General features: G+C 40.4%; 1 protein-coding gene across 2 annotated transcripts in view; it reads right to left on the reverse strand.

Annotated features, from left to right (window-relative positions):
* Positions 1 to 15,415, reverse strand: part of adgra2 (adhesion G protein-coupled receptor A2) — a 130,966-nt gene that overhangs the window by 20,068 nt on the left and 95,483 nt on the right. For both annotated transcript variants that reach the window (XM_062051423.1, XM_062051422.1), the window contains one exon: positions 2,796 to 2,867. In XM_062051423.1, coding sequence (XP_061907407.1) covers positions 2,796 to 2,867 — 72 coding nt within the window. The remainder of the gene's footprint in view (positions 1 to 2,795; positions 2,868 to 15,415) is intronic.

Here is a 15,415-nt window from a genome sequence, read left to right on the forward strand (position 1 = left end):
TTTTTTCATTATAAAAATTGTATTTTCTCGTCTCTGCATCCTGGGGTCCCGCCAACAACGCCAAGCTCACCCTGTGACAATTTTTGAGCCGCTGAATGACTTAAGGGACTGATTTGGAGCCAGAAGGCACCAACATTAATCAATATAACTCCTATATGCAAAAACTACTTGCAACATTGCAATTTCTTGCATCAGGATCATTCTAGCGCACCATCGCAGTTAGTACCGGTGTCTCGCAAAGTAGGTTCTGTTGTTTAGATCACACTGGAGGAGCGCTTCCATATTGCAAAGAAAATGGTTGTGTAGATTATAGTTGTGTGCTGCATGTTCCTCAACCTAACAAAACATCACAGTTTGGAGCATTATGCCATGGATGTGGAAGAAAATGAATGTTTCCATAGTGACAGCCGGAAGTACACATACAATCCTCATTTAAATAGAGCGGTCTGCACCACTTTTTAATTTGTTATGAATTGGTGGTAGCTTAGCTACTTTTTGAACGAGTAGCTTTTTCTGTGGCTTAGCTCATTTTAGACCCATGTAGCGAGGTAGCTTACATCAAAGCTACAAGCTACACAGACAGAAAATGGACTGTGAATACAGGTAAAAAAAAATTAGGTGAAAATACAATGACCTAGATCAGGGGTGTCAAACTCAAATACAGAGAGGCTCAAAATTTTTAACTGAACAAAGCCGCGGGCCAAAGTTGCACAAATTAACCTTTTAATAGGGACCCAAACAAGTTTTGCTTTGAATATTGAACAAGCAAGGCTTATATAACTTTATAGTGACATGCAAAATCGAGTTTCAAATAATAACAATAATAATTAAAAAATATCAATGGCATATCAAATACAATTTAAATAAAAATTTAATGCCTCTTTTCTATTTGCAGCCTTCTGAGGTAAATATCAACATTAACTTTTTCCACAGGCTAATAAATTTGAAAATAAAATAACAATGAATAAACCAACCATTCAGGACTTTAAACTGCTCAGTTTGCAACACACTGATCTAATCTGATGTGCCCAAGCCAGATACCTGGCATCTTTTCTTGGATGCTAGTTCATTAATGTTGGGGCTCAGGCTTTGAGCTGAGGCAACCTTCATTATCGAACGAAGGTTTTCATCAGTCATTATATCTCGTAGTCCACCCGAACCACAGTCTTGGGGGCGTGCCTTAAAGGCACTGCCTTTAACGTCCTCTACGAGCTATCGTCACGTCGCTTTTCATCCATTGTAACATCGTTCAGACCCCATCAGTGTGTGAATGTGTGAATGTGGAAATAGTGTCAAAGCGCTTTGTGTTCCTTTAAAAAAGGTAGAAAAGCGCTATACAAGTACAACCCATTTACCATTTACCAGTCACAAGACATGTGCGGCTGCTGTACGCACACACGAGTGAATGCAACGCATACTTCATCAACAGCGATACAGGTTACACTGAGGGTGAACATCCACAACGTAACATAACATAAACACAACAGAACAAATACCCAGAATCCTTTGCAGCACTAACTCTTCTGGGACGCTACAAAATACACCCCCGCTACCACCAACCCCCCCCCTCCGACACACACACCTTGTAGCGTCCCGGAAGAGTTAGTGCTGCAAAGGGTTCTGGGTATTTGTTCTGTTGTGTTTATGTTGTGTTCCGGTGCGGATGTTCTCCTGAAATGTGTTTGTCATTCTTGTTTGGTGTGGATTCACAGTGTGGCGTATATTTCTAACAGTGTTAAAGTTTTTTATTCGGCTACCCTCAGTGTAACCTGTATCGCTGTTGATGAACTATGCGTTGCATTCAAATGTGTGTGCGTGCAGAAGCCACACATCTTATGTAGCTGGGCCAGCACGCGTTGAAGTGGCTGAAAGGCAGACCTGACGATTTTCGGAAGGGGCGTTGGACTCTTGAAATTTAGAAGACTCCCGGGAGGGTTGGCAAGTATTAGAATTAGCGGTGAATGCAGTGTTACCTCGGCACCGCCGCAATATATAATCGGCGGGCCAGCTTTAGTGATAATTTGATATCGCCTCAAGGGCCAAGTGAAATTACACGGGCCAGAGTTTGACACCTATGATCTAAGACGTCCAACACAAATTTAGGAACACAAATTAAGGTGAGTTGAGTTCATTAAAAGTTTTACTGTGCATTGCCATTACCACCTGTTCCCAAACTACACACAAGTCTTTGTTTTTTATATATATTATAGCTAGATGCTATTTTTTTTTACTGTAGGCAGAGAAAATTAATAACATTATAGGGGTGGGCCAAAGAAAAGGTAAACTAAAATAAATACATACAGTGGGGTGCCCCCTAGAGGTAGTTGTAGGGTGTCCCCAGTTAAATGACAGATAGTTAATAGTAAGGGACATTTGTACACTCTCAGTTACATTAACACTGATTTTATACATGTGGGCCCATAAATGCCGTTAAAAGTAGCTTTGATGTAGCAAGCTACTTTTGCCGTATAGTTCGTAGCGTAAATGGCTACAATTGTCCGGGGATAGCTTCACCTGTAGCTTAACTACATTTAATGGAGAGTGACTTGTAGCTTAGCATACTACATTTTCCAAGTAGCTTGCCCATCACTGGAAGAACTAACCATCACAAATACGGCAATCCAGCCAAGCATTATGATGACTCTAACAGCTGCCATGAACGGACAGACCATTGACGACTGCACAATTTAAAAAAGATTGATGACTCTCAACTCATAACTTGTCTCTTAAAAGTTGCAAAATTTTCCTTTGTGTGTTCTCTGCTGTGAATTGGAAGCTGAATCACATTCACTTACAGTTTCCTGAGCTCAGAGAGGCCTTGGAAGGCTCCAGGCATGATGGTGCTGATTAAGTTGTGCTTGAGATCCCTGCGGAGAGAGAAAATATCAAATGATAAAATACACGCAGGGGAAATGTTGACACATCTTTACGTGGACCCGCACAAAGTAAAGGGAGAAGGAGCGATTCTCATGACCTAACCTGGCTCCTCCAGCAGGACCCAGCAGGAGACTTCTGCACTCTGATAGGGAATCTTATCCCAGCAGCCACCTGGGCTTGAGGCGAGCAACATGCCCCCAAAATGACCAGATAAGCCTTGCGCGGAATCTTGCGGGAATTGCACTTCTCGTGATTTGGTCATGCAATAAATATGAATCCTGTTTTTGAGGATGTTATTTCATACTAGCGCTGCAGTTGTCTCAACATCCACACCTATATGTGGAAAATACCCCACCACCGCCTATACTTGATTTTTGATCCAGGGTTTTTCTTTTTACTGGTCTGGTGGGAGAAATCAGGTCCAAACAGGTCAGGGAACTGATACTTATCTGCAGGACACGGTCAGCATAAAAAAAAAGCCCATTTTCATCAAGGAGTGGTTTCCGTACAGTAGCTCAAAGCCATTAACACCAGCATATACAGGATGTAGTTTTATCTATTCCATTTCTATAAAGGATGCCAGGACATCAGGGGATTCTCTGTTACAAGCAACATTTTCCTCACCAGTCTCAGTCATGTTACATGCATGGTCAACCTCAGTACTACTGTATGTTAATCACTATATGTACTGACAAACACTGTATTACTGTAAATCAGGGGACTCCAAACTAGGGCCCGTGGGCCGGATCTGGCCCCGCCGGCGTAAACACAATCTCAAATTGAAAGGTTTTTTAATCTGTTCTGTGCAGCCGCTCAGGCAAATCCTTTTGTTGTACACACACAAACACACACACACACACACACACACACACACACACACACACATACATATACATATACATATACATTTACATATATACATACATACACTATATTGCCAAAAGTATTTGGCCACCCATCCAAATGATGAGAATCAGGTGTCCTAATCGGTGTATAAAGTCAAGCACTTAGGCATGGAAAGAATGTGAAAGAATGGGCCACTCTCAGTCATTTCCAGCGTGGAACTGTCATAGGATGCCACCTGTGCAACAAATCCAGTCGTGAAATTTCCTCGCTCCTAAATATTCCAAAGTCAACTTTATGATAAGAAAAGTGAAGAGTTTGGGAACAACAGCAAGTCAGCCACCAAGTGGTAGGCCACGTAAACTGACAGAGAGGGGTCAGCGGATGCTGAAGCGCATAGTGCAAAGACCTTCTGCACAGTCTGTTGCTACAGAGCTCCAAACTTCATGTGACCTTCCAATTAGCCCACGTACAGTACGCAGAGAGCTTCATGGAATGGGTTTCCATGGCCGAGCAGCTGCATCTAAGCCATACATCACCAAGTCCAATGCAAAGCGTGGGATGCAGTGGTGTAAAGCACGTCACGTCAGTGTACATACATATATATAGTCGAGGTTTCTGTAGTTTATCCGTTATACAGTGCTTAATACCGGGGTAGAGCGGAATATGCGTTAGATCAGGAAAAAACACAGAGGGTATTTCAGCCCTACAAGCCTGTTTCGCAGGTTTCCCTGCTCCATCCATCCATTTTCTACAGCTTGTCCCTTTCCATTGCAGTTACCGGTGTCTCGCATAGCGCACCTAAAAAGTAGGTTCTGTTGTCTAGATCACACTGGAGGAGCGCTTCCATATTGCCGCGAAAAAGGTTTTGCATATTATAGTTGTGTGCTGCATGTTCCTCAACATAACAAAACACCACAGTTTGGAGCATTATGCCATGGACGTGGAAGAAAATGACTGTTTCCATGGTGACAGCTGGAAGTACACATAAAATCCTTATTTGAATAGAGCGGTCTGCACCACTTTTGCATTTGTTATGAATTGGCGGTAGCTTAGCTACTTTTTGAACGAGTAGCTGCAAATACTGAAAATCCCCTGAAGAGCAGGACAACCTGCGAAACAGGCTTGTAGGGATGAAATAGCCTATGTGTTTTTTCCTGACCTAACATATACATACATATATATGTAAGTATAAAGAGAGAGAGAGAGAGAGAGAGAGAGAGAGAGAGGGTCCGGCACCAGGCCAAATTCTTTTAACCCAATGTGGCCCCTGAGTCAAAAAGTTTGGGGTCCCCTGCTGTAGATCATACCTGTCTATCCAACTGTTTTCCACGGGAAATTCCCGCATTTGGAATGCCGGCCAGTGTGGCTGTGCTGTAGCACTGAACATTGTGCAAACCTCGCTTCCCGACACCTCAAGGACAATGAGCTGACCAAGCGCTGTCTACTGCACTTAGGTGTCATTTGGTAGGGATTTGTGGACCCGGGTGACCACTGTTGTATATATAATTGAGAAACAGCTCTTTGTATACAGTGTAGAAAAAGTAGTTAACAAATACTGTATGAACAAATCTAATTTAAAAATGCCTCTCACTGCTCATCCTACTTTGTTCCAAAGCCACTCTCCAATCTGTCGCTCCACCAAGGTTGATAAGTAGGTGATGATTTATCAGTGTGCCCTTTTGGAGCAGAGTGTGCCCTCCCTGACAAGAACTTCACAGCTTAGTGGCCTTGACACGTGAAGACATCAACTGTCACTAAGTAGGGATAATATCGGACGACATCCACTTCAAAGCTTCATGCTTGCTGAGCCAGAAAATGAAAAAAGGATTGAGACTGCAGCAAAATGTTGTTACATTCTCTTGGGTTCTTATCTGATGTTATTTGGGCCTAACACCCTTTGAATAGGTAACTTCTCCTCAAAAATGTCCTTCTGATCATTAAGCTTAGATCCCTGCTGTTGTGAAGAGTCAATTTTCTGCAGGTATATGCAGGGACGTCTAAAAGAGGGGGTTGCATGGGGAAAAGGGGGGTGTTGTACAGGGCCCCCTGTAAAGTTTTACATTTTCTGTCTATCATTTAAATTTTCAAGTTGTCAAACAAGTCATACATGTTATTATGAAATACATATAATCATTTGACTTCAATAACAATGTTGTTTGAATCAAATTAAGAACCTATAAGTACCTACACCCCTATCAAAAATGCTGAATGGTTCGTTCCACCTGGATAGCGGCAAACCTAGCATGGAACACTTCACTCAGCACAGACGTCATAAAGTTATCAAAGCTCACGTGCAAGCACTCACACACAGTACTAACATTTTGAATCACAATTGAAGTGTGAGAAGAAAGACAAACCTATAATACATTTATTTGCGGCAACATAGGAGAAAGTTATGTATACGTTTGTATTTCATTGCGCAAAACTGTGGTGCGTTCAAAGACCCGAGATTAAAGTTAGAAAGGCGTCACTCGGTTTTAAAGACAGTGGGACACTTTACCCCCAGGAGATGCACTAATAATATTATAATCATAATAGTAAATGATGTATTATTATGATTTCCACGTGAATCAGTTAACATCTACTCTACTGTTACGTTTCGGTTATGGGTGTGGTTGGTCTGGACCCCAGGATGCAGAGACATCAGGCAAAGTGCAGGTAAAAAGTATTTATTAACCAAAACACAAAGTGCACAAAAGGGCAAAATAGATACAGCAAGCATATGGAAAGTTTTGCTGCATGCAGGTTGAAAGCACAATGATAAAATAAAAAATAAAAAAACATCCTGATTGGCAACAGGTGTGTCCTGATTGCTAAGGTGAGGGGGCCAGCGCTCAGACAGGAGAAGCAGTGGCAAAAATGAGGCAAACATTAAATGGAATCAAAAATAAGAGCGTTGTACAGGAAATAACACAAAATACCAGAACCTGTTGTCATAAGAGATCTTCATGATACTTAGGGATGATGTTTGATAAGAAATTATCGAGTTCGAGTCTATTATCGAATCCTCTTATCGAACCGATTCCTTATCGATTCTCTTATCGAGTCCAGATAGGTTGTTGTATATGGAAAAAAACACACAATATTTGGTTTAACAAAAGCTCACTTTTATTATATAAGAAAACAATTTAATCTAATAAATAAATAAATATTGACTGTTACCCCCCTAAAAAAATAAAATAAAATAAATAAACATTGACTGTTGTTACCCAAAGTATATTAAGTGGGATTTTTCATAAAAACAAATATATAAGGTAACACAAAAACAACCTGTGTCTGTGATCACTATAGGTGTATAAATAATAATATAGTGTTAAATAAAATCAGTCCCTTGGGCACAAAACTGGAAATAATACAGCTCTCCAAAAAGTGCAATTCTGCTGATATTTGACATAACTGTTTATGATGCTTTGACATTTTTGCACTTTAAAGAAAGAAAGAAAATTCTATAAAGAGAAAAGTTCTTTGCAAATGTGGTTACAATGCTAAAAAATGAAAAGTTAAAGCTAAAAAAAGAAATACACTTTTTGAGTTAACATTTTTTCTAAAAGAAAGATGTTACGAGCTAGGGAATATAACAACTACACTACCCATCATGCAACGGGAGTGACGAGCATGCGCGTTAGCCCCGAAAAGTGTTGTTGCATGTCGTCACCCGTGAAAGTAAACGTCAAGAACTCAGCCAACACGCCTCGTCTGCATTATTTATAATTAGACAGACAACACATATACAGTGTGAAAAACAAAAGTTAAAAAAGGGAGATGTGTTGTATATATATGTATGTGCTGCGGTTGCTTTAAGAACGTTGCGCCAGCTGCCGTAAAGGAGGTGCGTTGCTAGCCTGGTTGCTATGTTTCTGGTGGGTCGTAAAAGTGTTCGTCATGAGTTTGTACCCTGCTCAAATCTCTCAGTAAAGTTATTCATTGGATTATACCTTTTGTTTTGAACTTTATTACACCTTGGAGCACTTTTTCCCGTCCATTGTTTTTCCTGCTTTCCCTATCTGCGCCTAATGACTGAGCTACGTGACTGATTTCTTGTGATGTCACACGGAGCATTTCTGGTCGGGACGGGATTCGTTCCCAGGGATTCGAATAAAGAACCAACTATTTTTCTTTACTATAGTGGTCTCGATAGCGGGTACCGGTTCTCAAAAAGGGATTCGAGGCCTCGGTTCTTTTCTTATCAAACAACCGGGAAAACCGGTTTCGAGTATCATCCCTAATGATACTTTACACTCTATAGGAAAGGGAAACTTGACATATTTCTCGACATATTTGGGGGAATAATGACAGGTTATATGACTATCTAAAATTATATCAAATTTTTTAACAAAATTAAATTATTTAGGGAGGTTTATGTAGATATGCTCTGCATATGTAAATCCCATAGGAAAAAGTTGAAAAAACTCATTAAGATTTTGACAAAATGCTGGTTTTTAGTGCATGTAAACATATCAGGTGTGTGTGTAAGGCACAACAACGTTGGGTTGACAAAGATGGAGGGCCACTTCAGGAGTTTCGTGTATGGGGGCCCAAAATGTGGTGCTACGTGTGATGAGCACCTGGGCCCAGACTGGCTTGAGAGGAGCAGCAAGGTGCTTGTAAGGCAGCCCAGATGTGAGGTGTTCCATTATGAGGGACTCGGAGTGCTCCACTGACATTGTTTAGGGCCCGGCCCCGGAGGGAGTTGGGAAAATGACGGCGGGTCATTATCGCTAGACTGGAATCAGGAATTTCCTGTTCCTGTAATTTTCTTATGGAAAGCCATTGCATTCCCGAGGCAAATGTCCTTGCTGCAATTCTATTTATCTCCGTCGTAAATGCCTCTGTGGGTTAAAAAGTATGTTTTAAAAATACTCGAGTTTACCGGCACCTCGGTTCCTGACAAAGGTCAGAGAAACCATTTTTGTTCCGCGTGTCATTTCCTGTCTGGTTGCCGTCTTAGCAGAGGCCCTCGCTCGTTTATTTTTACAGTTTCCTTTTTTTTCACAAGCTAGTTTTCCCCTTCAGGGAGGGGCAGGTGGTTTTGGGGTTGGGGGGTTGAGCACTGAAAAATTGTCCCTGTGTATAGTTCTGACCCCACCTCCATACTCCTTAACACACTTACTCACAATGGGGTCTCTGTACCGCAGCCCCCAAACACACTCCTGCCTTTCCCCCAAAACAGGAAACCGGGATCTGCAGAGCTCTTGTTTTTCTTCTAATTTCCTGCTTTGCTGCCCATTGCCCTGATTATTTTCTTTATTTGCTCTGTTCCCCTAAGACTGGATACCTAATCAACCTTTGTGTGAAGACTGATTGCTTGGTAAACAGTAAAGCAGTGATTTGTGTTGTGCAACTTGCTGCTCATACCTCCTCTGCAAAATGACTTTTCCATAATACGCTTAAAATAATTGGAGCTAAAATTGAGTCGGCCCCTGACTTAAAGGCCTACTGAAACCCACTACTACCGACCACGCAGTCTGATAGTTTATATATCAATGATGAAATCTTAACATTATAACACATGCCAATACGGCCGGGTTAACTTATAAAGTGACATTTTAAATTTGCCGCTAAACTTCCGGTTCGAAACGCCTCTGAGGATGACGTATGCGCGTGACGTAGCCCGACGAACACGGGTATGCCTTCCACATTGAAGCCGATACGAAAACGCTCTGTTTTCATTTCATAATTCCACAGTATTCTGGACATCTGTGTTCGTGAATCTGTTTCAATCATGTTCATTGCATTATGGAGAAGGAAGCCAAGCAAGCAAAGAAGAAAGTTGTCGGTGCGAAATGGACGTATTTTTCGAACGTAGTCAGCCACAACAGTACACAGCCGGCGCTTCTTTGTTTACATTCCCGAAAGATGCAGTCAAGATGGAAGAACTCGGATAACAGAGACTCTAACCAGGAGGACTTTTGATTTGGATACACAGACGCCTGTAGAGAACTGGGACAACACAGACTCTTACCAGGATTACTTTGATTTGGATGACAAAGACGCAGACGTGCTACTGTGAGTATGCAGCTTTGGCTTTTTTTTGCGTATGTACGTAACTTTTTTAAAATATATAAGCTTTATGAACCTTGGGTTAGGTGAACGGTCTTTTGGGCTGAGTGATTGTGTGTGTTGATCATGTGTTTGAATTGTATTGGCGTGTTCTATGGAGCTAGGAGCTAGCAGAGGAGCTAGGAGCTAGCATAACACGTACCGTACCGTAAGTGCGCGTCACGTACGTAACTTTTTAAAAATATATAAGCTTTATGAACCTTGGGTTAGGTGAACGGTCTTTTGGGCTGAGTGATTGTGTGTGTTGATCGGGTGTTTGAATTGTATTGGCGTGTTCTATGGAGCTAGGAGCTAGCAGAGGAGCTAGGAGCTAGCATAACAAACACGCAGGTGTTATTATGCAGGATTAATTTGTGGCATATTAAATATAAGCCTGGTTGTGTTGTGGCTAATAGAGTATATATATGTCTTGTGTTTATTTACTGTTGTAGTCATTCCCAGCTGAATATCAGGTACCGTGAGTATGCAGCCTTGGCTGCTAAACATTCGATAACTTGACCGTATGTGCGCGTCACGTACGTAACTTTTTAAAAATATATAAGCTTTATGAACCTTGGGTTAGGTAAACGGTCTTTTGGGCTGAGTGATTGTGTGTGTTGATCAGGTGTTTGAATTGTATTGGCGTGTTCTATGGAGCTAGGAGCTAGCAGAGGAGCTAGGAGCTAGCATAACAAACACGCAGGTGTTTTTATGCAGGATTAATTTGTGGCATATTAAATATAAGCCTGGTTGTGTTGTGGCTAATAGAGTATATATATGTCTTGTGTTTATTTACTGTTGTAGTCATTCCCAGCTGAATATCAGGTCACCCCCGGCTCTCACAGCATCTTCCCTATCTGAATAGCTTCAACTCCCCACTAGTCCTTCACTTGCACTTTACTCATCCACAAATCTTTCATCCTCGCTCAAATTAATGGGGAAATTGTCGCTTTCTCGGTCCGAATCTCTCTCACTTCATGCGGCCATCATTGTAAACAATAGGGAACTTTGCGTATATGTTCAACTGACTACGTCACGCTACTTCCGGTAGGTGCAAGCCTTTTTTTTATCAGATACCAAAAGTTGCAATCTTTATCGTCGTTGTTCTATACTAAATCCTTTCAGCAAAAATATGGCAATATCGCGAAATGATCAAGTATGACACATAGAATAGATCTGCTATCCCCGTTTAAATAAAAAAAATTCATTTCAGTAGGCCTTTAAGGCAACATAAACATACAATTTCTTTAGAGGGCTGTGCATGAGTAACAATATGCACGTTTATTTTGTGCAACATTTCCTGACTTGATTATATGTTTTTACAGTCCACAGCAACAGGAGTCCGAGTGTGATGCTATCCTGCCAAGTCAAACACTGGAACTCACGGACTGTTATTGACTTCATTTTTGGCTTTGGGAAGGACCTATGTAGAGGAGCGCACGATTACCGTTTTGGCATTGGTGTTGGATTCATGGGATCAACTAGCAGGCACGGTGTCTGCCATTTATCACGTTATGTTGGTGATAAAACATTCATTGTGCTGGGAAATATTTCCGAACGGGAACAATGGCTTTAAAATTAAATGATCGATGACTAGGACAACATGTTGTCCTAGTCATCGATCATTTAATCAGCATGCATGCTTAGCCTTAAGTTTAACTTTGCAATATCTGAGGCTATGTCTACACCAGGGGTGTCCAAACTTTTTCCACTGAGGGCTGCACATTGAAAAATCAAAGCTAGCAGGGGCCATTTTGATATGTTTTATTTTAAAAACCAATACAATATATGTATAAAAAATATACATTTAGGCTTCCACTCGGGCTTGATCCCGGGGACCCCAAAGGGTTTTGGTCCAAAAAATATAAAAAATGTGTCATTATTCAGTATTATTATTTGTGTTATTATTCAAGTTTTTAAATCTCTAGATCAACATTAGGTCTATCTGTCAATACAACATTTTTTGAAGATTTAAATTGTATGCTCTTTTTGTCAAAGAAAACCCTTTTTTTAATGAAAAAAACACAAAATATGCAATCATTTCACCCAATAAAATTTTTAAGTGGGATATTTGAGATTATATAATAATTTGAGCCTTTAAAAGGCCTATAACTCATAACACCATTGATTTTAATTCATTATTATTTTTTGAGCAATGACACTTAAAAACTAATTACACTAAAATTGTAGGGGATCCAAAAGGGTCCTACTTATTAAAGTGTTAAAAAATAAATTATAATGTATTTATTTTTTACGGTTTACTTTTAACACAATAATCTCGAGATCAACTTCAGATCTATCTGTCAATTATAAGTTTTATTGTTGTTTATGTTTTTTGTTTGTTCGTTTTAGGCCCTTCTTTAAAAAAAAACAGCTCGTTTTTTTACATGGCAAACACAAAATATGCAACATTTTCCCCAAAAAATATCTCAAAATATTTAATGTGACGTAATTGGATGCTTGAATAGGTCAATAATTCATAATGACATTGATTTTGATTCATTATTATTTTTTAAAGAAAGAAACAGCCTACATGGCAGCTTTGTGTGATTAAAATAAATAAATGATAAATGGGTTATACTTGTATAGCGCTTTTCTACCTTCAAGGTACTCAAAGCGCTTTGACAGTATTTCCACATTCACCCATTCACACACACATTCACACACTGATGGCGGGAGCTGCCATGCAAGGCGCTAACCAGCAGCCATCAGGAGCAAGGGTGAAGTGTCTTGCCCAAGGACACAACGGACGTGACTAGGATGGTAGAAGGTGGGGATTGAACCACAGTAACCAGCAACCTTCCGATTGCTGGCACGGCCACTCTACCAACTTCGCCACGCCGTAGAGTAAACATTGCTACATTTTCTTGTTACATTTCACCTGTCCGCTCTTTAAATACCACTTTTAATGTTTTTCGTTTATTTCAATCGTATTTTTAAAATGTGCCGTGGGGCCGTTAAAAAATGACCTGCGGGCCGCAAATGGCCCTCGGGCCGCACTTTGGATACCACTGGTCTACACTAAGCCGGATAACTCATTAAAAAAATAATTATTTAGCCATGAATTGATTAACGTGGACAAGTTGGAAAACTTATTCGGGTGTTACCATTTAGTGGTCAATTGTACGGAATATGTACTGTACTGTGCAATCTACTAATAAAAGTTTCAATCAATCAATCAATCAATCAAAAAGCCTAAGTCGCGTTTCGGCCACACTAATCATTGTTTAAGGTCCCCCTCCTTGGAAAATTTTTTACACGGGTAAGTGCGCCGTGTATTTCTTAAATCTCGGCTCTTAGCTTTGTATGGACTCATTGATCCTTTACAAACTGATTTCGGAGAGGAAGTGACGCCAGAAAGACCGCGCACTACACAGGAAGTGACGCCAGAAAGAACGCGCCACAGCCAGCTTCATAATAAAGCGGTTTCGTAACTCGGAGCTAACCACTGGAAATATGAAGGCGAGTCATCCAGACATGCCCGTGTTTCTCCTCTCCTTGTGGAAATCACACATGAAAACCTTAAGAGAAAGCGATTGCAGCTATATCGGATACAACACTTCTCAGACGGCAAGAGAACTTTCGAATGTCCAGGTCAGCTGTGATTCTACTTACCGAAAAACTTTGTCCATTGGTCGAAGGAGAGACAACGAGAATGTGAGCTCCCGTGAATGTGATTACAAAAAGATAGCGTGTGCTTTGTATTACCTGGTCGTCGAGGGAAGAAAGACTACGGAAAATGGTGAATGCTTTTGGACTGGCAAAGCAGACTGTATCAGTTATTGTCCGCCATGTATGTCGCGTACTCAACGTCTAGGTCCAGAGTATATAAAGTCACCAAAAAGGAATGGACAATGAAGGTGAAGGCAAAAGAGTGAGGCGTGTCCTGACCAGATATCTAGATCCCTAGATTAATTGTTGTAAAATGTTCTTTATCACATTGTTTACTTTCACATGTCCATTAAATATTTGATTAATTTATGATGGCTCAGGTGTGATTCACTACAATAGGGCCCCACAGCACACTGGATTCCAGTTAATTGAAATACCACAACACTGGATATTGTTCAGATAAGTTACATTTAAGAACTTGCACACAAAGCAACACTGGAGGTGACTATGACGTGTGCAATTTTCGCGCATGCATACTAGGTTGCGTTGCGCCGGTGGACAGAGGGGGGGAGGGGTCTTAAACTATCATTCTGTGTGTGTGGACAAGGATAAGGTTAGGTGGGATTTACCCTGGATAACCTTAGCCTTAGTGTAGAAGGGGCCTTAGAAGATGTTTCACCTCTCATCCGCGGAGGCTTCATCAGTTCGTGCTCATAGACTTAGATTGGTCAGAAGTCTATGAGCCTGAACTGATGAAGCCTACTTGACCTGGATGAATGAGAACATTCATAGACAACTTTGCAATGGATAATAAAGTATAATGCCCTAAAAATTATACAATTTAGGGCATGCAGAATGCCCTCTGGAACCAGCACAAATATATCCTGCAAGACTTCTGCACTTCTTGTCGAGCTCAGTTAGCATTTAAAGCAGGAGTATCTAAATCGTTTTCATTGTTATGGCTGCCCTTTATGGGCCGCGAGTAACTGTGAATTTATATGCATTTTAACATATAATCACCTCTTAATATTATTAGACAATTGCCTATGTATTTTCCATCCATTCATTTTTCTACCGCTTGTCCATTTCGGGGTGGTGGGCCTTCTGATTTTATTATTATACAGTACCGTATTTTTTGGAGTATAAGTCGCTCCGGAGTATAAGTTGCACCGGCCGAAAATGCATAATAAAGAAGGAAAAAAACATATATAAGTCACACTGGAGTATAAGTCGCATTTTTTGGGGAAATGTATTTGATAAAACCCAACACCAAGAATAGACATTTGAAAGACAATTTAAAATAAATAAAGAATAGTGAACAACAGGCTGAATAAGTGTACGTTATATGACGCATAAATAACCAACTGAGAACGTGCCTGGTATGTTAACGTAACATATTATGGTAAGAGTCATTCAAATAACTATAACATATAGAACATGCTATACGTTTACCAAACAATCTGTCACTCCTAATCGCTAAATCCCATGAAATCTTATATGTCTAGTCTCTTACGTGAATGAGCTAAACAATATTATTTTATATTTTGCGGTAATGTGTTAATATTTTCACACATAAGTCGCTCCTGAGTATAAGTCGCACCCCCGGCCAAACTATGAAAAAAACTGCGACTTATAGTCCGAAAAAAATGCGAGAAGTTTTTTCCATATTTTTTTCATATAAATGGACGTGTGATAGAACGAACATCATGAAAAAAGCAACACGTGCAAACTCAATAGCACGCGCAAAACTGACCTACTGAGTTCATACGCAAAGGATTGTGTCTCTTATATGAGTACAATAAGGTGCATAATCCATTTAGCATGTCTGTTTTATTGATTATGCAGAATATATGCTGATTATTAGAATGCCCACAATACTGGGAGGATATGTAAAAATAATCATTTAGCACTGGCAATGTGATTTAACAGGACTGTTCAGTGGCAGTTCGTGGCCACTGTTTTGCATGTCTGAAATCTATGTGCAAATTGGCACAACTAAGCACAAATGGCTGTGAGAAAGGGCGCGATTGCGCTGCAAAGA

This window comes from Entelurus aequoreus, linkage group LG06 (assembly GCF_033978785.1).
Source record: "Entelurus aequoreus isolate RoL-2023_Sb linkage group LG06, RoL_Eaeq_v1.1, whole genome shotgun sequence".
In the NCBI taxonomy this organism is placed as follows: domain Eukaryota; kingdom Metazoa; phylum Chordata; class Actinopteri; order Syngnathiformes; family Syngnathidae; genus Entelurus; species Entelurus aequoreus.